Source organism: Melanotaenia boesemani, chromosome 4 (genome assembly GCF_017639745.1).
Source record: "Melanotaenia boesemani isolate fMelBoe1 chromosome 4, fMelBoe1.pri, whole genome shotgun sequence".
Classification (NCBI taxonomy): Eukaryota; Metazoa; Chordata; class Actinopteri; order Atheriniformes; family Melanotaeniidae; genus Melanotaenia; species Melanotaenia boesemani.
In genome coordinates this window covers 5,487,217-5,512,759 of record NC_055685.1, presented here as the reverse complement: position 1 = coordinate 5,512,759, position 25,543 = coordinate 5,487,217, and the positions used below count along the sequence as shown (strand labels likewise).

Genomic DNA, 25,543 nt, shown 5'->3' with positions numbered 1-25,543 from the left:
TCACATCCTGTCTTTTTCTTTCCACTGGTCAGGTTCGGTAACAGAAACGTGACAGCTGTTGCAGATTGTTTGTATTTAAAGAAAACACTAGATTTAGAAGAAGAATCGTCTCAGGCTACATCCGCATTGCAGACAAAAGTGGCTCAAATCCAACTTTTTTGTCACATCGTGTGTAGCAGCCATCAGGTCTTCCTCCGTGCATCACTTCAGGGTCGCAGACTGTTCACACTGGAGTCTGATGGAGATCACAAGAAGATTTCAGTGTGAACAACCGTATCAGATCCCAGCCAAACGTCGGAACTGAGCATGAAGCCCTGCAGAGAGGACGTAGCCGTAAACATGAGTGTAATATGTACTACGGTATGTAGGGGAACTACGTAGCAGCACCTAACCTGTAGCTATAATCAAAACATGCAAAGTTACCTGCCGCAGCCACCAGGGGGCCCCACCAGGCACTACTGTTGGTCGTTTAGCTGATTTCATTGTTTTTATATAAAAACAAGAATAAACCTGATGAAAAGTTGTTTCACCTGCTTTCTTCTTCTTTTGCCCTCCAGGCATTTCCTTTTTAAAACTGGTACAGGCACCACCCCCCTCTTCTCCACGGCCACTCCTGGCTACACCATGGCAACAGGCTCCGTCTACTCCCCCCCCACCAGGCCGCTGCCAAGGAATACCCTGTCCCGCTCCGCCTTTAAGTTCAAGAAGTCATCCAAGTATTGCTCATGGCGGTAAGATGGCATGTTTTATCCTTGCTGACTTATTTTCCTTTCTAAAAAGAACCATGAAAATAAAACTGAGGTAAATATCTGGAATCACTGAAGTTAAATTCCCGGTTCAGTTGTGGTAGACCGGTCCACCTTGGAATGTGCATCAGATCTGACCGCAGCCGTCATGAAGAGGAAGCTGAAACCACACACCAGAGTTCAGCTTCCTGTAAACAGACTTTCGTTTTCTCCAACACAGTACCAAAATAATGCCCCTTTAATAATAAGACATCATTAAATATTTCCTGAATATAGTATAATCTGGATGTACAGGTGGCTTCATTCATAAATAGATATGTATATTATTGTTCTTTGTTTCCAAGTCGTCATGCCCAGATTATGTTTATTTATGTAATCCTTCTGTTACCTGGTATCCTCATTTCTCTATGATGCTGAAGCACGATAATCCTTTTTATAGTTATATTCCTTGTAGGTGTGTATACACCTGACATTAACACACAGGTAACACACAGGTAGCTGCAGACACCAGAAGCAGGTAAGCACACTGCCTTCACACCTGTGGACTGGGAACTGTGGCAGCCTGATTAAGGATCAACAACAGAGCAAAAAGGGTTTACGTAGGAAATGAGATGCTTCTTCTGAAAGAGAAACAGAGCTGCAGCACAGAGACTGGAAGCTTTTCCAGAGATTAAAAAGTTTTTTTTCCAGAGAATGCTGACTATATTCCAGAGACTGGAAGCTTTTTTATGAGACTGGAGTTGTTTCCACAGATTTCAAGTTTTTTCCTGTTAATTTAAACTTTGTCCAGATATGAGAATCTTTTTAAGAGACTGAGAACTTTTTCCACAGTTTGGTAACTTTTTCCACAGATTGGGAACTTTTCCCACAGAATGGGAACTTTTTTCCCACAGATTGGGAACTTTTTTCACAGACTGGGAACTTTTTCCACAGTTTGGGAACTTTTTCCACAGATTGGGAACTTTTTCCCATAGATTGGGAACTTTTTCCACAGACTGGGAACTTTTCCCACAGATTGGAAACTTTTTCCCCACAGATTGGGAACTTTTTCCACAGACTGGGAACGTTTTCCGCAGTTTGGGAACTTTTTCCACAGTTTGGGAACTTTTTTCCATAGATTGGGAACTTTTTCCACAGACTGGGAACTTTTCCCACAGATTGGAAACTTTTTTCCCACAGATTGGGAACTTTTTCCACACACTGGGAACATTTTCCGCAGTTTGGGAACATTTTTCCACAGATTGGGAACTTTTTTTCCACAGTTTGGGAACATTTTTCCACAGATTGGGAGCTTTTTTTTCCAGAGACTGGAAGCTGAATTGTAGGAGTGGGAACGAATATAAGGATGTGCAGGAAATAAACCGTGTAACAGTTGTAGCAGCTGTTTTAATGTGGGTGACATCCTTTCTGTTCGTTCCTCTCTCAGGTGTACGGCTCTGAGTGCAGTTGGTCTGTCGGTACTGCTCTCCGTCCTGCTGTGTTACTGCATAGGTAAGCTAACACACACCTGCTTTCCTCCCAGATCATTTTCCCCATGAACACAACATACACAACCCAATCATACGAATATTTTCATATCTACCAGTGAAGGGTTATTTGGCTCAGATGCAGGGCTCAAGACTAACTTTTTTTCTGTTGAGTCCCTAACTTAACTTTTTAGGAGCGCAAGCAGAAAATTTAGGAGCACACACTGAAATCACCTTGCATAGCAAATATTCACATTTCCTCTCATTTTCACTGTATTAGTTATAAATACTTGAACAATAAATTCAGAAATGACAATGTTTACAATTCACATTTTTTGTGCAGCAGCTGAGATAACATTAAAAAAAATCTTACTGGCCGCACAAATAGACATAGAACTTGTCAAATCAAATCAGATTTGATGATTTGATTTGGTTTTCACTTTGTAGTCGAAGCAGAACGGCAACTTTGCCACCATCATCCCCCATAGGGCATGGTATTACTGGTCCATGTAGTTCCTGGAAATAAACAGCTTCAGGGACTGATGCTCCTCTCCAGCCACTGTTCCAACTCCTCAGTAAGAAAAGTAGCTATTGGCTGTCCTAGAAGTTGCTAGAAGTCGCTAATTAGCATCATCAGCCTAGTACATATAGTTTTAATGGATGCTGCCATAAAGAGGGATGCAGTGGGAAAGGCAAAAAATTATAAAAAGACAACCTAAAAATGATTAGAACAGCAAAAATAAATAAATAAATAAATAAAATAATTCTGTTAATATTTTCTTTATTTTTAGTGTATTTTGTTTATTGATTATGAGTCTGCAATAAGCCACAACACTTTTAACTTTCAGTCTGAATGCAGCTGCTGCGAGAAGACCAAGCCTCGTACGACTGCTTTTGGATGGGGGAGGGGTCTGCGCAGCACCCGCTCCTCATTGGGAAGCATAAACTACGTTCAATCACGTCAGTCTCCAAAAGTCTCCGATAATACCAGAAAAAGTCGCTAGATTTGTCGTTAGTCGCCAGAGGGGTCTGAAAACTCGCTAAATATAACGACAAAGTCACTAAGTTGGCAACACTGAGGAAAAATAAATTCCCCCAAGACCCGCCTCTTTCCACACATAAGCCAATCACAGTGGTCGTTCGTCCCGCTCACACACACATTGGCTGTCGTCTTCTTCGTTGGTGTTCGTCTCCTTTTCTCATATTGAAGGTAGTTTGAGTCGGCAAACCACCAGCTAATTTGTGCATTACTGAACTACTGGGCTGAAGAGGGGAGCAGAAGTTTGTTGGCGACAAAATAAATTCAGTTATAACTCCTACAAGAAAAACACCGACATATGTATTGGTCGCCATTGTGCGAGTAGATGAAAAATTCCCTCGAACTGTCTCACATTTTAGTCACAAAATGCGACCATTTAGTCGCAGTCTGGAGCCTGCTCAGATGTAGATTTACAAATCCTTTCTTTTTTTAAATGTTTATGTTGGTCACTTCCTGGTTTTAATGCCTTCAGTTTCAAGATATAGTCACACTGAACTTTAAAAGACATTTTGATGTATAAGCCTTCTTCATTTACTGGTAATCAAAGCGTCCTGGAGGTTTTCTAACATGTTTCTTTCCTGCCTTTTCTGATCCGAACACATCTGTCTTCCACCCTTCACCTTCGCAGTGATTTCAACCTGTTGGATGCGCTGGTGATGTAAACCTCAGCGACAGGCTTGTCTCGGAGCATTGTGGGTTTTGCGGTTGTGGTGTAGGAGAGGTGTAGACTAGTGTGTCAGGTAGATTTTAAGGTGATTTGCAACTTGAATCCTCTGATGGATTAAAAATGTCTACAATGACATGTTAAGCAATTCGCTCCAAGTTTCAGCATGACTCCTCTCCCTTCCCCACATAATATTAAATGATGTTTTTAATCATTTTTCCTTCAGAAAAACCCTCATAATGATGATATTTACCAAATGTGCAGTTCAGGCTGATTATAGGATGTTTTCTTCCTTTATCTTAGCTGAATAATTGGGAGTAACAGCAAGTGTCAGAGGGGCTCATTTCTGAGAATGCAAAGGCAAAACTGGAGTTATTAACTTTCTTAAGGCATAAGAGATTATTATTGGTTATTAAGTTGGTTATTTATGTTTCATGTAAATACACAAAACAAATAGACAGCGATGAAGCCGTACAACTGAACCGACTTCCCCTCAAACATGAGTTTTTCCAGCGAAGTGGACGATGTCCTGTGGACAGGAAGACTTCTTCAGGCCCACAAAAAATCCAGTTTACTTCAGCTGAAAATGTTGATTTGAATCTTGACAGCAAGACCTGTGCTTGAGTTCAGACTTCAAAATGTTAGTTTAAGGTTGGAAAACCTCAACAGACATTAAAGATTTCCAGAAAATTCTCCTCTGCATCGTTTTAAACATTCAGAGAATCTGTTGGATTGTTGTGGTTGGACAACGTGGAACAGGAGAGAGGAAGAGGAGAAGGAGTGGTATGTTTAAAGGTCACTGATTCCCACAATGACCTGCAGCAGTAAGGATCTCAGATGGTCCTGGACTTGGCAGGACTGCGTGTGTAGGTGTGTGTGTTCTGCATCTTTTTGCCTTTTTCATTAACACCATCTGTTAAAGGTTTCCTGGGATTATATGACTGACAAACACACACAAACACAGGCATTAACACATTACAGAAGTAAAACAGCAAGTCGGGTCCTCGAGATCTACCCTGCAACTTTTAGATGCTACCTTCTCTAACACACCTGAATCAAGTGGCCGGGTTCTCTCGTCCTCATGTCATTCAGCTCTGCTGACGCCTGGTAACGAGCCATTCACGTGATCCGGGTGTGTTAACGAGCCATTCACGTGATCCGGGTGTGTTAACGAGCCATTCACGTGATCCGGGTGTGTTAACGAGCCATTCACGTGATCCGGGTGTGTTAACGAGCCATTCACGTGATCCGGGTGTGTTAACGAGCCATTCACGTGATCCGGGTGTGTTAACGAGCCATTCACGTGATCCGGGTGTGTTAACGAGCCATTCACGTGATCCGGGTGTGTTAACGAGCCATTCACGTGATCCGGGTGTGTTAACGAGCCATTCACGTGATCAGGGTGTGTTAGAGAAGGGTTGCATCTAAAAGTTGCAGGATAGTAGGTCTTGAGGACTGGACTTGGGCACCCCGCATTCCAGTAAAAAGAAAACCACACACAGAAACATAAACTCCAGGCGCTACATGCACCTACTGCAGAAACACACAGAAACACACACATACACAGTTCCTCTGGTGTGCACAAACAGCTATTATGACGTAGAAAACATTTGCTCCTTTTCCACTACTGTGGCTTTGTTCCTCCGGTTTGGCCTTCCTCTGATCCTGCCTGGAGATAAATTTGGTTTCATAGGAATAAAAAAGTAAATGAATGAATCATTTCAGATTTGTGAACAATGTGATGATTCATACAGTCCACACCGAGCATGCTGACAGTGAGAGTAAAAATAAAAACCTGTTTGGACTATGACAATACTCGTTTACAGCTGCAGTCATAAATGTACACACAGTTCTAGCCAGTTGAAATCCTTTCCGACATGAATCCTGGGAATGATTTAATCTCAGTGCATTAAAATCAAACCTTCATTTTCAGGATGTAACATCTATCAGAGGAGAGGGTTTATTTGTCTTCATGCTGTCTTGGTAAACGGTTGGACATTTAGGTTGTTTTAATCCATCTCTGGTAGTTTGGTTCCATTCACCCTGACGGAGCTGCTCTAGCTGTGTCCCTTTGCTGCTCTCATTCCTTCTTCTGCTAGGTAACTACCAGGATATTTATTAGCCTTTTAGAGCTAATCGGCATCGGGCGATTGGTTTGAGATTACATCATTCTTGGAAAAAATAAATGCAGCTCTATGTGAGTCTGAGTAAGGGCAGCTGCAGTGGAGGGTTGTTAGCTGTCCCCCATGTGACCGCTCTGTGGGTCGATGTCAGTTGTTGCTGTGTTACTGGGAGACGTGTCAGGCTGCTGGATGTTTGGTTACCTGAGAGGTAGAACTCATGTCCTGAACTTTCAAAGCTTAGCACAGTCAACTGGCCAATGCAGAGCTGACTGTATAATTACAGTTAGAAATAAACACACATTCAACTTCTCCTCACTGACTGAACAGGTGTGGACCACGTGATCCAGTACAACACAACATTAGCACCATGTGGAGCCAGCTTCTTCACCACAGCTCTTTAAGATCAGCCAAAACCAGATTCAAGATTCAAGAACTGAATTTTATATATACAGCATAAAAAAACCCCACACATCAGGAAACTACATGAAACTTAACAGTTCCATATTAGCAAGCAGATGGGCTGAAACCTCCAGCAGAACCAGACCAGAGACTGGACGACCCCTGGCCTGAAATGGCTGGAGGTGACAGGATAACAAGAAGAGAATGAGAGACGGGAAAAACAAACCACTGCATGGTTGGCCCGTAACCATCAACTAGAAAGGTTGAGTTTGGAGCAGACATGTGGAGAAAGGGTTGAGCGACCATGACACTGAGTATATAACTGCTTCTGTCATCTGCATAACAGACATCGTCTGATGGAAACAACACTGTAACTGTGGAGTAGGAGAGCGGTCTGTTAAGATGCGCCTGCATAAGCTCACAGCCGTGCTTGCTAAAAAACTTCAAACAGTAGAGCAGGCAGGTAAAGGGTTAAGTAGCAGTAAATGCGTATTTATGCTCGTAAACAGGTATGTCAGTTTCAGGTGACACTGCCTTCATACGTTCAGGTGTTCTTTACGTTAGCATGGTTGCTAGCTGATACAAGGGGCAGTGCAGAGTTCACCGCCAATGTTCAAACGATAAACATGCAGTCGATGGAGGATCATAATAATGCTCATTCTCAGAAAGAGACGTGGTGTCCGTCCAGATATTAAACACATTGCAGCGGCCTCTTCTTCTTCTTTGTTTCCTTTGCATTTCACATATATGCTCAACACCTTCCCCAGCGGTTTTCCGGTGGTGCTATGTTTTCTGCATCAGGATACGCATCCACCCCGAAAACAGACCAAATTACGAACATAAATGATGCAGAAGATGTTTTAAATGCTCCTTCCTGTACGTAGAGCATAAACTGGCCTTGTTGATGAAGTCAGAGCTGAAAGCAGACATTTTTAGGTAGACGGACGTGAGCGTGCAACATTCACCACATTAGCAACAGAAAGATGCCCCGCTGAACAAACATACAGCATAAACACACAAGGTTGTTTCTAGTTTTAACCATTCAGGTGGTGAATGAGGCGTCTGCCGGGTTTCTCTCAGTCTGTTGTAGTCAAAGCTGAACAGGGATCAGTGTTTTACTCTGAACGGCTCCGTAAAGAGCTGACAGGGTACAAAAGGTTGATTCCAGAAATGCTTTGGATGTTCATTTGTGCATTTGTTATAGTGATTTAAACAAGGGGAGAAAATATCTGTAAGATGGCTTCCAGTGCACACTTATGAAGTTTGACGGGAATTGATGGGTCATTTTTATGGTGGATGTGTTGCTGATGTGAAGGACCAGTTAGTCCTTCACTGCTGAAAATATCTCAAATTTTCTATTAATTCCTAAAAAAATTCCCCAAAATTTTGAAGAGAGCTGTTCTTATACGAACGTTACCATGGCCATTAATCCTCTTATCTTATAGCACACACATTCAGAAAACGTGCACAGCTTCTTGTCGAGTGGCCAACACTCTCCCACGACCCTTTGCTCCGTTAACAGGCGAGAACAACAGGTCTTTGCTTTAATGAGGCAGAGAGCTGTGGATGTGGAACAACTGTGGAGCTGAGCATCGCCAGGGATCCACAGCAGGGCTTCCTCTTTCCAAATGTTTCCTCATTTAATCAGCTGCCCTTTTCACATGTGCTGTGGAGACAAGAATGATGCTCCTTGTTTTGAGCCTCGCTACTCTCTCTGCTAAAACGTAAAAATTAAATTATTTAATAAATTTAAAAAAAGGAAACAAGATGAAAATTGAAATATTTGTTAAAACAAAACTCCCTACCATGCTTCATTTCAGATGTCTCTATTGTCTTTGATGGTCAGTTCAGTTGTTAATCCTCATCTTAACCAGCTTCTAAGATGTAAACCTGGATCGTCTACAGTGATTCTGTCATGGAAGAGTTAGATAACAGCTGTTATTTAACCCCTTAATCTTTTAATACCTGACCCAAAAATAGTTGTCATAAAATTCTATTTTTTCTTAATCTGAAGTCTTTATTGTGCCCTTTTTTTTCTGTCCTGTCCAGCATCATAGCAAACCGAATGATAGTCCGGTTGCTGCGTTGTGCTGAACAAATTTACTCTGCCAAGGGGAGCTTTATGGATGTGAGGCTCCTTCTGATGATCTGATTTATTTATTTACTTTGAATTATGGAATCTATGGAATCTTGCTGGACCTGACCGGAGGGGACAGAAAAAGATGGAAGACAGCAAAACTTTACTATGCCCTCTAAGAAAGTGTGAGAAAATAAATAAAAATGCTTTTCAGATATGTACAGTTTATTATAGATCAGAATTATTGTAGTGCCAAAGGTGTCCACCAGGGGGTGGAAGGCAAGTATCAGATACAGCAGGGTTTGGAGCAAAGGTTTTATGGTAAGATGAAAATTAACATTAATTTGACCTAAAATACACTCTCATCCTGGTTTTGTGAACATTAGGGTGTAAACAAGGAAATAATCACCATTTTTCTGTCTTATTAGTGTTTTGTAGTAGCTGATTATGTCTCATTTTTCAGCCAGTATGAGGTCCAGTTTTAAGAGTTTACAAAAAGAAAAGAAAATTTATCAAACCTTTTTTTTTTTTTACCTTTTTCTTTAAAAGTATTTTAAACTAGGATATAGTTTATTCTGTAGGAATGTTTTGGAAGCAACATTCCTCCACCAAACACATGCAGACTGGGTCATCGTTCGACAGTTTTTTCCTGTTAAAGCCTGAAAACGTTGTCTCACCAGCTCCTCTCCACCCTCTCACCTTCACCACTAGGCTTCAGACAGCTGTGTTTAATGTTCATACCCTCAATACTTGACCCAGTCTGAGCCAAATAGATTTATCATGGTCTCCTCTGACCAATCAGTGCTCCCAGTACCCATCAATCTTATTTTACCCTTCAGCAAATACAAACTATGAAATAAATCTTATTGGTTTTAGATGTTGCCCAGCACTGCCTGACAGATGTAAAACAATAGTTCTGATAGTGATATTTGTTCATTCCTGATGCATTTCAACGAAATTCCTTCTCAGTGTGGTCCACTGCCTTCGGGTTGGGAGTGTAAGGCTGAGATTAACTTGCTTTTCAACCCCGCAGTCAACCGGCTCCATCGTGAGCGTAACATCGAGCTTGTTACCGCCGGATTCCACCGGGGGGCGCACTGGAGCACTCAGCCCAGATAGAGCTGCTGAATTTGTAGATCACCTTTTAGACGACCTACAGATGTTTTCCAGGCATTTCTATCGCGTCCAGGAGGTTTATAATCCAGCCACTAAATGTAGTTTTTATTCAGAGACTATCTGGTAAATCCACAATGATCCATGATAACAGCATTATTTATCACATTTCATCATAAAACCATCACTACATGTATTTTTTGCATAATACAAAATAAATAAAAACAGTTGGACCAAACAGTAAATAATGACTTAGAGTTTTGGGGTAAATAAATATTAAGATTAAAAAAAGAGTTTGTAGTTCTGACTTTGAACTGAAAGTAGCTGAAACTTGGATCATTCAGAGTGAAACGTGCCTGACGCTGTGGACCGAGGCGGTTTACACGTGGTAGTCAGTTTAGCTTGCTGGTAAACAAAAGGAAAAAGTATCATTTTATGAAATCAGGTCTACGTTTCCTCATCAGATCCACAGCAGAACATCTTCCTTTCAGACAGTCTGCAGAAGATTGAGCTGAAAGCTGCTGGGAACCAGTCTGTGTTTTTAGGCTGATCACATCTAAATTAAGAAAGTGAAGAGGGAAAGATGTACGTGGAAGGGGTGATTCTTTTATAGTCCCATTGAAATCTTCTTTCCTTACGTTGAACATGTCTGTGTTCTGCTGGGCTTGCTGACGTTACCGCTCTCTTTCCCATTGTTGTTTCCTCTATCACATTTTCATTCTGCCTTTCATCGACCTGAAACCTGCGTCTCTGTTTTATTTGACTTGTCTCTTAACTCCACCTCCTTCCTCCTCCTCTCGCCAGCTATGCACCTGTTTGGTCTGAACTGGCAGCTCCAGGAGAGCGAGAGTTATGGGGCCTTTGAAAATGGCGGAAGTGGAAGAGATACAACTCCCAACACCTTTGTGGTATCTACAGACAATGGTGAGTTTCTACTGAAACAGAAATGTCTTTATCCTGATGAGCACGGGCCCATTGATGCCTTGTTAGATTGTATTTTAGATATCAGAGGGTGGATGGCAGAAAACTTCTTGCAGCTCAACCAGGACAAAACAGAAGTTTTATTGATTGGACCTGAAGCTGAGAGAGAGAAACTGGAGGCCAAACTGAAAACAATAGCACTCAACCATTTTAATCAAGTAAAAAACCTGGGAGTGATTTTAGATGCAGATCTCAGTTTTGAGCCACATATTAAAAACATAACTAAGACTGCTTTTTATCATCTGAAGAACATCTCCCTCATCAGGCCCTTTCTCTCTCGAGCCAGTGCAGAGACACTGATTCATGCTTTTATCACATCAAGATTAGATTACTGTAATGCTCTTCTTTCTGGTCTTCCGAAGAAGTACCTGAACCAGCTGCAGCTTGTACAGAACGCAGCTGCACATCTGTTGGCAAAGACCAGAAAGAGGGCCCACATTACACCCATTTTAAAGTCTCTGCACTGGCTCCCCGTCAGCTTCAGAATTGATTTTAAGATTCTTTTATTGGTTTTTAAGTCTCTTAATGGTCTTAGCCCACCTTATTTATCTGATTTGCTTTTATCTTATGAGCCCACGAGACCCCTCAGGTCCTCTGGTACTGGCCTTTTAACTGTTCCCAGAGTAAAAACAAAAACCCACGGCGAGTCCTCCTTCTATTTCTATGGCCCTCGTATGTGGAACAGCCTGCCTGAGGACGTGAGGGGAGCACCTAGTGTGGATATTTTTAAAAACAGACTCAAGACCCACCTTTTTAGTTTAGCATTTTAATCATTACTTTTATTATTACTATTGTATTTATTCATTTATTTATTCTTAACACACAGGCTGTATTCAGCTTCTATTTATTTATCATTTATGTATTTGTTTTATCATTCTGGTTCTCTTATTTCACGGGTTCTCTTATTTTATGGGTCTTAGCAATATTACTATTACTTTTATATCCAGGGTTGGTTTTTAGATTGTTTTAGATTTGGTTTTACAGTGTTTTATCTCAGTGTTTCCCCACACCACTAGACCCCAGAATTTATGACAGCGTTTCCTTGGTCCTATTAACTTCCTTTTACCCTCTGTGATGTGTGTGTGTTTGATGGGAAGGGGTGGGGGGTGGGCTTGCTGCTATTGGGTTGGGGTTCTGGGGGATTTTACTCTCTGTAAAGCACCTTGAGTTGCTATTTCTATGTATGAAAGGTGCCGTATAAATAAAGTTTGATTTGATTTGATTTGATTTGTTGCTATCCACTTACATTTGTTAAATGGATAAATGTGAGATGTGTGGATGTGAACGAGCAGCATTAACTCAGATTTCCAGACACATTATTCCACATGAGCACATGGTTACCTGGCTCTCAGGTGTATCTGCTTCTCTTCCTACAGGGAGGATGTTTCTTCTAGAGAACAACACCATAGACACGGGGGAGGTGGACGTGGGGAGACGAGTCATACAGGACGTCCCACCAGGTTAAAACACGCACACACATGTTGTGTGGTTTCAGTGTGACCGTTTCTCTTTCTGTGTTTCTGACAGGACAGACTAAACAAGACAACGAAGTTTTCTGGTTAATGGGAGGTGGAGCTGCCTTGAGGAAAATATGCTGTGATGGTTTATCTGCTCATCATGAGAAGAAACCCATTTCCCTGCTGCAGCACACATGACTCAGATCAGTGGGTAATTAGCAGCGTTGTGCAGAGCTTGACATCAAGCTCTGAGTCAGGTGTGCTGCAGCAGGGAAACATCTAAAACCTGCAGGACCCGCAGGACCCCAGCCCCTGCCTGTTCCAGCATGTTCTCATATCCCATGCCATGTTGCACGTTAGTAGCAGTATGCCCATGAAGAGGATGACCTCCAGCCTGTCACGTGACTCTAAACCCAAGCATTGGCCATGGCTGATATAAACTACCTGCAGTGGTTCCTAACTCCTGTCGTGAGACCATGGTGGCTAGTATGCTGCAGTCATTGGGGATAAAGATATTCTGTGTGTTTTTACTTGTAAAACAGCGGTGTGACGGACTGTGATCGGTTATATAAATACATTGATTGATATATTGTGTACTCAAAGGGGAATTGTGAGATGTTCAGGTGTGAGATTATGACCGTTTTTTCTTGTCCAAGGTGTGTTTTGGAGGTCACAGCTGTACATTGACCAACCACAGTTCTTCAAATTCAACATCTCTGTCCAAAAAGACGCTCTGGTCGGGGTGTATGGACGCAAAGGGCTACCACCATCACATACACAGGTTGGTTTCCCAAAGACGAAGCACATGGCTGCATCATATGCAGTTTAAACTTCTCCAGACATGGTTCACTTTAAGATGTGATGCTTAATGTCTGGCCACATATCAGAGGAGATGACTGGAGCGTGTTTCCAGTCAGACGTGTGGTCACAGGTCTGGTAGAAGTAAAAGCTGAAGCTGGTGGAGATGTGTAGCGTTCATGTTTCTTCCCTTTTTTTTCTTGCTTGTTTTTCTTGCTTCAGTTCCCTTTTGTGAATCAAAGACCAATTATTTCTTTCTTCCATGTCTGTGTCGGTGCCAAACAGCAACCTTCGCCTGTAAAATGTGAAGCCTATGAGGAAGTGCAAAAAAATTGCAGCTCCCCCTTCATACGCTAGGGTCTGGCTCCAAAACAGAGCAAATCAACATCGACTCCCATGTTAAAAAGACCGTCTTCACAGCAGAAATAAACATGTTTAAAGTCTGGTACAAAAATCCATTTTAGGATTAACAGGTCAAGTTTACCTTCAAGACAACTGTGAGGGGGGTGAATTTTTTTCTAACTCATCCGTTTGGATGTTATTTAATCTTGAAATTCGGCATAATTAAGGGCGTGTCCTTTTGATTGACAGGTAACCAATATACACAGCGAGAAGGGAGCGTGCCGCACAAACGTGGTTTTTAGCCGGCTAACAGCGCGCCTTAGCTTTAGCCCCCTACCTCTATTAGCTGGTTAGCTACCACTTCTCGGGGTTAGCTTGGTTAGCTCTTAGCTACAGGCAGCTCGGAGTTTGATGGTTGTCAATCATCCACCCCCACCTTCACAGTCTCCCTCTCAGCTCCACCTCTTTGCCCATTTTTGGATTTTCCGGGACTAACAACACACGTGACGCTACCAAGATGGCGACGGAGGGAACGCCCAACAAGCTTCACCTTTGCACTTCAGAAACCTACGGGTGACGTCACAGAGGCTCCGCCCATCTTTTATATACAGTCTGTGGTCTGATGTATGAATGAAACTAAAAGTATGAAATTATACAAGCCCAAAAATTACGTCACAGGATAACAGAAAAAAACGCAGCAACGTAAACAGGACTTCAGCAAGTCTTATAACACCTCAGTATGTAATTAATTAGCTTTCCTTTGTATTCTGATTAAATAAAAGAACACATTATTTCCATAGCTCTAACACACACACACACACCTGGAAGATCTCTGCGCTCAATCAGCCACTTTCTCCTGAACCTCCAAAGAAATGCTGAGTTCTTGCAGCGGCGGCTCCGGATGTGTGGACTGTGAAAATATATTCAGATTATTGTTTAAAGATCTCTTCTTATCCATCCCTTTATTTGACTGTGTTTTCATTTCTTTTTATTCTTATTTACTGTTTTTGGTTTTTATAGTTGAATGTTTCATATCACCTACATATAAGTATGGAAAAACGAATGTATTGTGACCAGTGTTGGGGGTAACGCGTTACAAAGGTAACTCGTTACTCTAATATACTACGTTTGGCAGTAACGAAGTAATACAACGCGTTACTAACTATATTTTGGTAATATTATTACAGTAAATGAGTCCGGTAATGCGTTACAATCCCAACTGTCAGTATAAACATCAAACAAATAAATAATAAAACAACCATCGCGCAACAGCCGAAAATAAATATGAAGTAGAAGAAGAAGAAGAAGAGGAAGAAGAAGAAGACGAGGGCGGCGGCTTTAAATTAACAGAAGAAGAAGAAGAAAAGGACGAGGAATGATGGCAACCGACTCGACATTTTCTAAGTGGGTTTACTCTCACTATTTTGAATACATCAGAGAAATCGAAAAGAACAATGAGGTGTAGAACAAGAGTTTGTATCACATCATGTCGTTTAATTCTTCCATATCATTACATTATTGTAATTCAGCAGTTCATATTAACAACTACTTTCTGATGCAACCTCATTAGACTTTGTTGCCACACACATACTATAATAATGAGGAACTACATTTAAATGAGAACTATTCACCATGACAAAATATTGCGCACCTTCATTGCGTAATGCCTTGTCCTAAATGCTTATTTTGGTGAAAAGTAACTGAAAAGTAATATGTTACTTATTACTTTATACAGAGAGTAATATTGTAAAGAAATGTATTACTTAAAATTGAAAGTAACTGGTAATGTGAAATATATTACACTTGGGAAGTAACTTTCCCAACACTGATTGTGACTGAGATTTCCGTTTGTGTGTTTCAGTACGACTTTGTGGAGCTGCTGGACGGTAGTCGTCTCATTTCCAAAGACAAACGAGCACTCAGTGACTCTGACTTGGTATATGCACACCTGGCTGGTTATCCTGATGAAGAGTCCAGTAGAGGAGGTCGACACACGCGCTCAGTCAACGTGCACGAGGCTGGCTTCATCCAGTATCTGGACACAGGCATCTGGCATCTGGCGTTTTACAACGATGGACGTAACACAGAACAAGTCTCCTACAACACTATCGTCATAGGTGAGACATGTCTGTAGGACCGGGTCTCTTCACTGAGGACATATTTTTAGGAAAATGCAGAAAGTGAATTAATCTTAAAGCTGTTGGTTTATTTTCCGTTTTAAGGACTGTTAGAAATAACTACTGAGCTTAGACCCACCGTGTTAATATGAGGAAAGGAAAAGATCTGTTGATCTGTGTTGAGCCTCAACAATAGAGTCTTAACTATAGCTCAGTTCTACACCATTATGTTGGTTATTATAAAATTATGTTTCCTTGGAGTGATAAAGTTCAGCTATACCCATAAGAAAATAAAGATTCCAGGGTTGCAGGGAAGATTCCAGGTGTTAGGGAAATTCATTCATACACAGTGATAACGTAGAGTCTTGTTTAAATAAGGGCTGACTTGTTTTTATTACGTCAGAATGAGTGACGTTCGTCCAGCGGCTCTACAGACCTGCAGGTGGCATGAGAACGGATCTATGTTAGCAGAGCTATGTTAGCAGAGCTGTGTTAGCGGATTTATGTTAGCAGATAACCAAAGTTATTTAGTCATATTTCCATTCTAACTATTCATTTTAACCACCTCTCTCTCTCTCTCTCTCTCTGTACCTTTCTGTCTCACTCGTAATTAGAGTCAGTTATGGAGTGTCCTCAGAATTGCCATGGAAACGGAGACTGTCTCTCAGGAATTTGCCACTGTTTCCCAGGATTTCTGGGGCCGGACTGTTCGAGAGGTAAATGTATAAACACTCTTCCTCACGCAGAGAGAGAGAGCGAGTAATTCCAATCAGATTCATCAATCACATTTTAGTTCCACTCAGATGAATCTATACTGAGACCTTAAAGGAGCAGGGCAGCCTCCTCTCTCCACCCTGACAAGGTGGAGAACGTGGCTTTAACTCTCTAGAGAGTTGGTTTCCTAGCAGTTTACTGAGTTCATGCGTAATAAGTTATTTGTACAGTGACAGTAGATTTCAGGGTAATCTTGTGCTGCGACTTAGACCAGGCAGTAAGTGTAAGTGGGTGAACTGTTTCCCGATGTGTCTGATGCAGCTTCCTGCCCAGTGCTGTGCAGTGGGAATGGCCAGTACTCCCGCGGCCGCTGCCAGTGCTACAGCGGCTGGAAAGGCACTGAGTGCGACGTGCCGTCCAATCAGTGCATTGACATCCACTGTGGCGGCCATGGGATATGCATTATGGGCGCCTGCATCTGCAATACTGGTTATAAGGGGGAAAACTGTGAGGAAGGTAAGAATAATCATAAGTCTTCACTCCTAGAATTTACTATGATTTACCAAACATTAACCGTTTGGGGATTTAATACTTCCCTCTACCTCGGTCTCCAGTGGACTGCATCGACCCCAGCTGTTCCACCCATGGGGTGTGTATTCATGGTGAGTGCCACTGTCAGCCAGGATGGGGCGGAGCCAGCTGTGAGATCGCCAAGGCCATGTGTCCAGACCAGTGTACTGGCCACGGAACCTATAACGCAGAGACCAGCACCTGTACCTGCGACCAGAACTGGACCGGGCCGGACTGCTCTTTAGGTGTGTGTAATCTTTATTTGTCAGTACTCAGGTGAAGCCTCAGAAGCCCCAAATTTTTTATTTTCTCAGTGGAGGTAAAAATGTTGCAGAACAGTTTCGACTGCTCAACAGTCCATATCAGCACAAATATTCTCATTATAAAACTATTCTTCATTTGAGCATCATTCATTTGTTTTTTTATCCAGCACAGTTCATAGACCACCAGTCTCTCCTTCCTGTTTTTTTTAGAGTTTTTATCATCAATACACATTAAACACAACAAGATTTTAATACGTGCTGATTTTACCCCTCACACTGATAACAGCATTGATCTCTACACCAGCCAGTTGTTAAACATTTTAAATAGAATTGTTTTAAACAGCATGATACACAGCCTGGACCCTGGACCTGGTCCTAACCTATGGCCTGTCCCTGCTGTGTCCCTGGACCTGGTCCTAACCTATGACCTGTCCCTGCTGTGTCCCTGGACCTGGTCCTTAACCTATGGTCTGTCCACTGGTGTGTCCTCTGTTGCTGACCTGGCTGTGTCAGACCACTACTGTGAGTTTTAACATCACCAGTTTTAGCCAACAGGAGGCCTCGGTGAGAACTATGAGGAAACAATAAGTTTTGGGCCAAACTCCTGCTCAGATTTGACCTGCTTCATGTGATTTTATTGTAGATCATTTTACCAACAAACTAAAATCAGCCGTTGACCCAGCAGCTCCACTTAAAAACATCAGGAACTAAATCCAGAACACCGTGGAGAAGCCTGGAACTTAAAGAGTTAAAACGAAGGTGCAGGAGAGCAGAGAGAAAATGGAGAAGAACTAAACTAACAGTCCATCATGAAATTTTGAGGTAACAACTCAAAATCTACAATAATTTAGTAAAACAGGCCAGAAAACTACTTCTCAACCCTCATCACAGATAAAAATGACCTTTTTAAAGCCACTAATCTTTTAATAAACACAGATTTTAGTCCTCCATGCCTGCATCAGACACTAAATGCGAGGACTTTCAGACCACTTCAGAAATAAGATCAGTGTTATTAGATTCAGTCTTTTATCTCAACTAAATGTTATTGTTAACAGACCAGAAGCTTTGCTTTTACCCGAGGAAACACTGGAGAGTTTGTCCTGGTTGATGCAAAGATGCTGGTCCAGTTTTCTCCCAGCTGAACCCAATAACCTGCCTTTTAGACCCAATTCCCACATCACTTTTAAAACATTTTTTGTTTATTTGAGCCTGAGCTTTTAAACAGAGTGAACTACTCTCTTCAGACGGGCGTCTTCCCATCTGCCTGTAAGCAGCGGTGGCGAGTCCCCTCATGAAGAAGAGGAACTTAGATCCAAACATACTTGATAACCACCGACCGACGTAAACAGAAAACCCTGAACTCCCACAGTATGCACCCTGTTGTATTCATGGTATGACACCACACTTAAAAATTCAATTAAATTCAATTCATCTTTATTTGTTTAGTGCCGGTTGACAACAACGTCATCTCAGGGTATTATACATATAATCAGTTAGAGCCTGTTCATAATAAATAACAGTCTAGTTAAGGAGAAACAACAGATTGCATCAAATCTTGATTTCGATTCAGTCCCCCCTCCTGAGCTGCAAGTGGCAGCAATGGAAAGGAAAAACTCCCTTTCCATTGCAGGAGGTAAAAACTTCCGGCAGAACCAGAACCAGAACCCAGCTCAGGGAGGACGGTCATCTGCCTGGACCAGTTTGGATGGAAAGGACAGAAAAGAGAGACCAGCAGACCCTGCAGCATTTATCCAGGAAGACCTGCTGAGAGGAGAAACACATTAATGATGAATACTGTCACATTCATGGTAGATGAGGAGCAGAGAGATGAAGAGGAAGAGCCCAGTGCATCATGGGCCGTCCCTCAGCAGTCTAAGCCTATGGCAGCATAACTATGGGATGGCTACACCATCCCTAACTATCAGATCTATCAGAAAGGAAGGTTTTAGGCCTGATCTTAAAGGTAGAGAGGGTGTCTGCCTCCTGAACCCAAACTGGGAGCTGGTTCCATTAGAGAGGGGCCTGATAGCCGAAAGTTCTGCCTCCCATTGGACTCTTCGAGACTCTGGAACCACAAGTAGACCTGCAGTCTGAGAGTCAAGAGCTCTAATGGGAATATATGGAACTATGAGGTCTTTGATATACAATGGAGCCTGGTCATGGAAAGCTTTATATGTGAGGAGAAGAAGTTTAAATTCTATCCTGGATTTAACAGGGAGCCGATGAAGAGAAGCTAAAACTGGAGAAACATGATCTCTCCTGTTAGTTCTCATCAGAAACTTCACTGCAGCATTTTAGATCCGCTGGAGAAAGAACGATAATGAGGAATCGCCTTATAAACCTGTAAATGATTTGCTTAAACTGGACACAACTGACTGACTTAAGTTTATCAAGCATCATTTTGAAGTCATTGATTAGAGGTAGCGGTGGTGGTGGTGTCAGCCTCTGCTATTGATAAGGAATAATTCTGTATTTGTTACAGATCAGATAAATAAATAATCTGTTGTCATGGTGCTGGAGAAAAAACATTTACTGCAGTAGCACTTCAAGGCAAGGCCTTCCTACAGGTCTGACATGGCGAAAAAGTCTTCATCAGCTTGTTTATTGGCATTTGAAGACACGGCTCCAGTATTATCTGATATAGTTTTCGGAGGACATCTGTCTTTGTTCTGGTGGTGTTGGCAAAGTTGGAGATAAAGGGAGTAACGGAGCTGATGTGGTGAGACTGGAGGAGGAATGCAGATCAGTAACAGATGGCATGTCAGAAAAGCAAACAGAGGAGATAACTGGAAGTGTTGTTTACGCTCTTTTTGCTGCCTTGGGCTTTTCTGCTGATTGTACTCATGTCAAAACCATCATCATTATCAGAGTTTAGCAGAGCTGTCATCTGTGTGTTTCTTTCACAGTTGCTCTGAAAGCTAAGCTAGCTAAACTAGCACAACACACTGACAGGCAAAAGACTGGCTTTCAGATCAGGCTTTTCCTGAACCACTCTCCCCTCCTTCCAGCAGAGGCAGAATTCATTTTAACTTGTTGTGATGGTTTCTGTTCATAAAAACATTTTTCTGATCTCTCTGCAGACAGAACACACGTTTTAGATGATCACAGTTTATTAGCTCACATTTAATAACTGAAGATACAATCAGAGAGGGAGCTGGTTCCATGCTGCTGTGTGTGGTAGGTGTGAGTGTTAGCCTGCATGGTTAGCCTGGACCACCATCCATCCGGGAGTAGATCAGCTCACCACCACCCCCCTCTCCCCCGAGCTCTGTCTGGATTTACCCAAAGCTCCGCCCCCTTCATGCAGAGAGGATTCCTCCAGACAGTGTAGCAGCAGGCTGTTGCAGTCAGATGAACCTTTATGGACTAATAATAAAAATTTCAGCCAGTTATGAACTCCACTGTTCTGGTTCGTCTGATGCTGATGTGTAGTACTGGGATTAGATGTGGATGTAGATACTACAATAACATTCCTTCACGTATTTACAACAGTCTCCGCTTCCATGTATTAACAACACAATATTTACCTCGTCTAAAGACTCAGCAGTGGATAAATTAGAAGCCTGGAGAAGCGATATCCAGGAAGACATAGATGGGATGGAGTCAGGCTTGTTTAAAGGCACAGAAGCAAAGAATAAACACAGCTGTACACAGGCTGATGATGTGTAACCTGTCAAACCCATCATATGATATTCCAGATATCTGCACTGAATGTTTATCATTTCATCCTCACTGTCGATACGAATGTCCAGATGATGTTTGTCAGAGCTGTTTAATGTGGACATTCCTCTAAAAGTTCAGCTTTGTCTAGTGTGTAATACGTCCCTTTCAAATGAATGAAGTAAAGAAATAAAATTACAACTCACACAGTGGAATCCAGGCAAACACAGAAACAGACTAAGTTCCAGGACTTTGGACTTCTTGAAGCCAGGAAAGCAACTGTACCATGCCGGAAGAGTTGGGGTTGTGTTGGCCTGGAAAGACCAGCATGTACATGTAAGGCGAAGGGAAAGACTTGATGCTGAACATCTTTCCTGCATGTGAGTCGGTGTTCTTGCAGAAGTGTGTAACATTGAAGTGTTTGTGTTATATAAACAGGAAAATACAATAAAAAAAGTTTGGAAAAGAAAACAGCAACCCTTGCATGTACAGAGGCCACAGCAGCCGGCCCAGGTTTGAGTCCCGGCTGCATGTCATCCCCTGCGTTCTCTGAAACCCCTTTCCTGTCAAGCTACTGTTGGATTATGGCTACTAGGGCCCAAAAATCCTAAAAGAAAACATGTTTTTTTCCAAAAGTTTCGTCAGCTTTCAGTCTTTTCTCCCTCCAGCTCCTGATTTCTCTTGGCTTTAAATCAAAACTGATTTTGTCTGAAAGTGAGGGATTTATTTACCACTCAGCATCTCTGTGCAGTACTTCCATCCAATAACACGAGTCTGCAGACAGTGTCAGGTTTTTCTCCTCAGCATGTGCAGCTTGTTTGATAAGGGAGCTGTTCCACCGAGCTCATCATGCTGTTGTCACTTTGTCTGACAGAGGTGTGTGAAGTAGACTGTGGCAACCATGGGATGTGTTACGGCGGGGTGTGTCGCTGCGAGGACGGCTGGACAGGAACCGTGTGTGACCAGAAGGCCTGCCATCCACTGTGCAGCAAGAATGGAGTGTGTAAGGACGGGAAGTGTGAGTGTGACCAGGGATGGACGGGGGAGCACTGCAACATTGGTGAGTGGACAGCAGACAGAAACAAAGATACAGCTTCTAACAGTGTCTGGAAAGTTGTGTATGAGATGAAAACATTTCTGTCTGGTTTTTATTTTTATTCAGCTTGTATCAAAGAGATTTAACTCTAATCTGGCTTTGTGTCATTACTTTTGTTTCCAAGTTCAACCTGTTGTATTAGTCTTCATCATTAGTCATCATCCTGCACCTTGCAGATACTAGAAAACACATTCCTGGTTATTCCTGTTGTTCTGCTGGGAGGCACGCGATGTTTCCACATGACTGTAGAAAGAAAACAAGCCTTCTCAGAGCTGCACAGCAGCACTGTCTGTCCAGCTGCAGCCGTTCTCTGGAACGGGAACATTTAAAGTTTAGCAGCCGTGTCCTCCACACCACCCCAAACCTCTCCGCTTTACCAGGAAGCCCAGATTCTCCGACAACTCATCTCACCACTCTCACCACGAGCCGGTGGACATCTGTTCTAACTCACCTCACACAATCCTGACCAGCTAACCAGTTAACCAGCAGACCAGATGACCAGTTAACCTGCTAACCTACAGAAATACTAGCAGCAATCTAAACAAACTCGGCTAGGAAGTATGAGACATTGTTCAGAATTACCCTCTCACAGACACATGTGAAATTTAAGTCATTCACATATTATACAGAAACCTCTCATATATTATACTGAAATCATTCACACATTATAGTAAAACCTCTCATACACTATACTGAAACTGCGTCTTCATCGTCTTCATCAGATTTGTTTTGATTTTTTTTCTTTTTTATTATATTGATGAGGATCCAATAATCCAGTTCAGTGAGATAAAACCAGATCAGGTCTCCGTGGGTTTCTCCTGGATGATTATGGAGGCAGCAGCTGTCAGGCGGGTATCCCGGGACACGTTTGGGTTGATCAGGAAGCTCAGACGGATGGAAAGATGAATGATTTGTAATCCGTGGATGAGCTGAGTGTCTCCATCCGTCCTCAGCAGTCCGACCTGGATCATCCAGGATGGGTGTCCAGGTTCTGCTGTTTCGTTTTTTGTTTCTGTTTTCTGTTTTCCCAACTAAATGCTCTTTCTTTCTATCTTTTTTCTTCCCCTCCTTTATCCTTCCTTTATAAAGCTCACAATCCGGACATTAGAGTTAAAGGTACTGTACTCTTCTTCTCTTCACTCCATCACCAGCTGGTTTTTTCTTCCCTTCATTGGTTTTTCTCTTTTCATAAAAGGAGCTGTGATTTCTTCACTTATATTTACTTATTCAGTTTTTATTCTGGATATCCAGAACATGCTTTCTCCTCTTTAATATCATCTTTTCATAATTTCTCTGTTATTTGGCCTCAGTTTGCTGCTCATTCATTCTCTATACCGCTTAGTCCATACCAGCTCGCAGGTAAGCTGGACTCTATCCCAGCATTTAACATTGAGAGGCAGGTACACCTGGACAGGTCACCAGTCCATCGCAGGGCCAACACAGACAGGGACAAACTACCATTCACACACACACACATACACCTAGGGAGATTTAGAGTGACCAGTTAACCTAACATGCATGTCTTTGGACGGTGGGAGGAAGCCGGAGAACCCGGAGAGAACCCACGCATACACTGGAAGAACATGCAAACTCCCCCAGACTCAAACCCCCACCCCCACCCCCCCAACAGCTTGCTGTGAGGCTGCGGTCCTAACCACCACACCAACCATACATTTTTTCAATCTCAAATCAACTAAAACCAGAAAACTCCTCAAATTCTTCTCTTTAATATCTCGAGATTATTTACACAACATAATGACTGTTCAGGATGTTGACTCTGAGCCTGAACAAATTTTAAAAGAAAAAAAAAGTGTTGACCCCCAACTTACCAACATTTTAATTATAATACTATTTGATGTCATATTTGACATTGTTGGATAAAGAGCTAAAAAAAAAAAGGAAAACATAACAGACTGTAATCAGAAAAGCAAAACTAGCACGAAGAACGATGCTGCTGTTTACAGCATCACAGTACTGATCCAGAATCTTACATTATTTATTCTTAATGGCATTTATTTGGTAGAAAACTACATGTTTGAAGTTGATTTGTTTATGTTTACATCAGATTTGTTTTCGTTTGTCTGACCAGAGAAGTGAAAGTAAAAAGTTTCCCTGTTCATCAGTTCTGTAAAATGACTCTGAGGCAGGAAAACATCCTCATGGGATTGAATAAAATAAATAAATAACAGATTGCTAATGTTCTGTCCTGTGACAACTGATTCTCTAAAACATGAATATATCTCTTTTTTTCTCTCTTCTGTTTTATTCATGGTTATTTGAACGCATTGCTGCTGCTGCTTTGATATTAATTCAGTCACAGAAACGAGAAGAAACTCCTCTAAGCCGCCATGTTGCTTTCTGAAGCCTGTCCTCAGGTGGAGGTGACCATGTGACCCTGCAGTACTGAGACATTTAAAATAGAAGAAGAAAAGCAGAATACACCTTGATAAAAAGTAATGAGGTCTCAGTCAGCCCATCAGGCCCCTCCTCATGCCTCCGTGTTCAGTTCATAGACCCACATCCCATAATATAAACATTGTCTGGGAACCAGCTGACATCCAGCCATTGAGTCCAGTCTGGTTTTCCTTCATGTGAAGAGACAGGAAGGGATGTAGACCATCATGGTGGATTTCTGGATGCCTCTCCTGCTGCTCATACTGGACACATTCTGGTGAAAAACCAACCAAAGTAAAACCAGAAACCAGACTGCAGGAATGTATTGTTGCTCCATGTTTACTGGTGAAGAATGATGCATTTTCAGTCCTGGCCAATCAATGAGCTAAATTTTCTTCTTGGTCAGTGGTTTACGGGGAATGTCTCCCCCTAGTGAGCAGCTAGGTCCAGGTGGTTTGGTCCGCTTCAGGAAAGCTCAGTGTGAAAGTAAACCGAACCAAATGGGGCATTTTTTTTGGGGGGGGGGGGGGGGGGGGGGGGATTTTTGGCATTTCCCACCAAGACTATCCTGCTGTAGATACACCTCAACCCTAACCCATAGGGGTGGACTGACCCTTTATTCAGAAAAATTGCTGAAGAGTCCGCTTTGCCAGGATGAGGGTCAGGATGTAGTCTTAGTCAGGGTCACAATGTAGTCTTGGTCAGGGTGTGGTCAGGTTCAGGATGTAGTGTTGGTCAGAGTCAGGATGTGGTCTTGGTCAGGGTCACAATGTAGTCAGGTTCAGCATGTGGTCTTGGTCAGGTTCAGGATGTGGTCTTGGTCAGGGTCAGGATGTGGTCTTGGTCAGGGTCACAATGTAGTCTTGGTCAGGGTCACAATGTAGTCTTAGGGTGTGGTCATGGTCAGGATGTGGTCATGGTCAGGATGTGGTCTCGGTCAAGGTCAGGGTGTGGTCTCGGTCAGGATGTGGTCTCGATCAAGGTCAGGGTGTGGTCTCGGTTAGGGTGTGGTCTCGGTCAGGGTCAGGATGCGGTCATGGTCAGGATGTAGTCTTGGTCAGGGTCAGGATGTGGTCTAGGTCAGGGTCAGGATGTGGTCTCGGTCAGGGTCAGGATGTGGTCTAGGTCAGGTTCAGGGTGTGGTCTTGGTCAGGGTCAGGGTGTGGTCTTGGTCAGGGTCAGGATGTGGTCTAGGTCAGGTTCAGGGTGTGGTCTTGGTCAGGGTCAGGGTGTGGTCTCGGTCAGGGTCAGGATGTGGTCTAGGTAATGGCTGTAGTTGGAACGGTTTCTGACTCACCTGATGTTCTGATTCTCACCTCTGACCAACTTTGTCTCCATAGCAACAGCAAAGCACCCCCACACGACCAAATGACAGCGTTTACCTTCAACGGCTGGTAAAAGTCTAGAGTTTTAAGATCAATGGGGTCCAGAGGAATGAAGGCCACTGTTCAGCAGATGGACACCGGAGGAGCTCTGATTGACCTTAAAGACCAGTTACAGCTGGTTTCCAGCTTGTTAGTGATC

The 25,543-nt window shown here is 42.6% G+C and overlaps 1 protein-coding gene across 7 annotated transcripts in view; it reads left to right on the top strand.

The window, feature by feature from the left end:
- The window catches only part of LOC121638221 (teneurin-3-like), a 226,750-nt gene that overhangs the window by 139,173 nt on the left and 62,034 nt on the right, over window positions 1-25,543 (top strand). For 4 of the 7 annotated variants that reach the window (XM_041982851.1, XM_041982852.1, XM_041982850.1 and 1 more), the window contains 11 exons: window positions 558-731; window positions 2,173-2,237; window positions 10,432-10,551; window positions 11,985-12,068; window positions 12,722-12,846; window positions 15,067-15,322; window positions 15,937-16,038; window positions 16,358-16,552; window positions 16,651-16,851; window positions 21,404-21,589; window positions 22,715-22,741. In XM_041982851.1, coding sequence (XP_041838785.1) covers window positions 558-731; window positions 2,173-2,237; window positions 10,432-10,551; window positions 11,985-12,068; window positions 12,722-12,846; window positions 15,067-15,322; window positions 15,937-16,038; window positions 16,358-16,552; window positions 16,651-16,851; window positions 21,404-21,589; window positions 22,715-22,741 — 1,535 coding nt within the window. The remainder of the gene's footprint in view (window positions 1-557; window positions 732-2,172; window positions 2,238-10,431; window positions 10,552-11,984; window positions 12,069-12,721; window positions 12,847-15,066; window positions 15,323-15,936; window positions 16,039-16,357; window positions 16,553-16,650; window positions 16,852-21,403; window positions 21,590-22,714; window positions 22,742-25,543) is intronic. The other 3 variants (XM_041982854.1, XM_041982853.1, XM_041982857.1) reach the window with 1 other exon arrangement.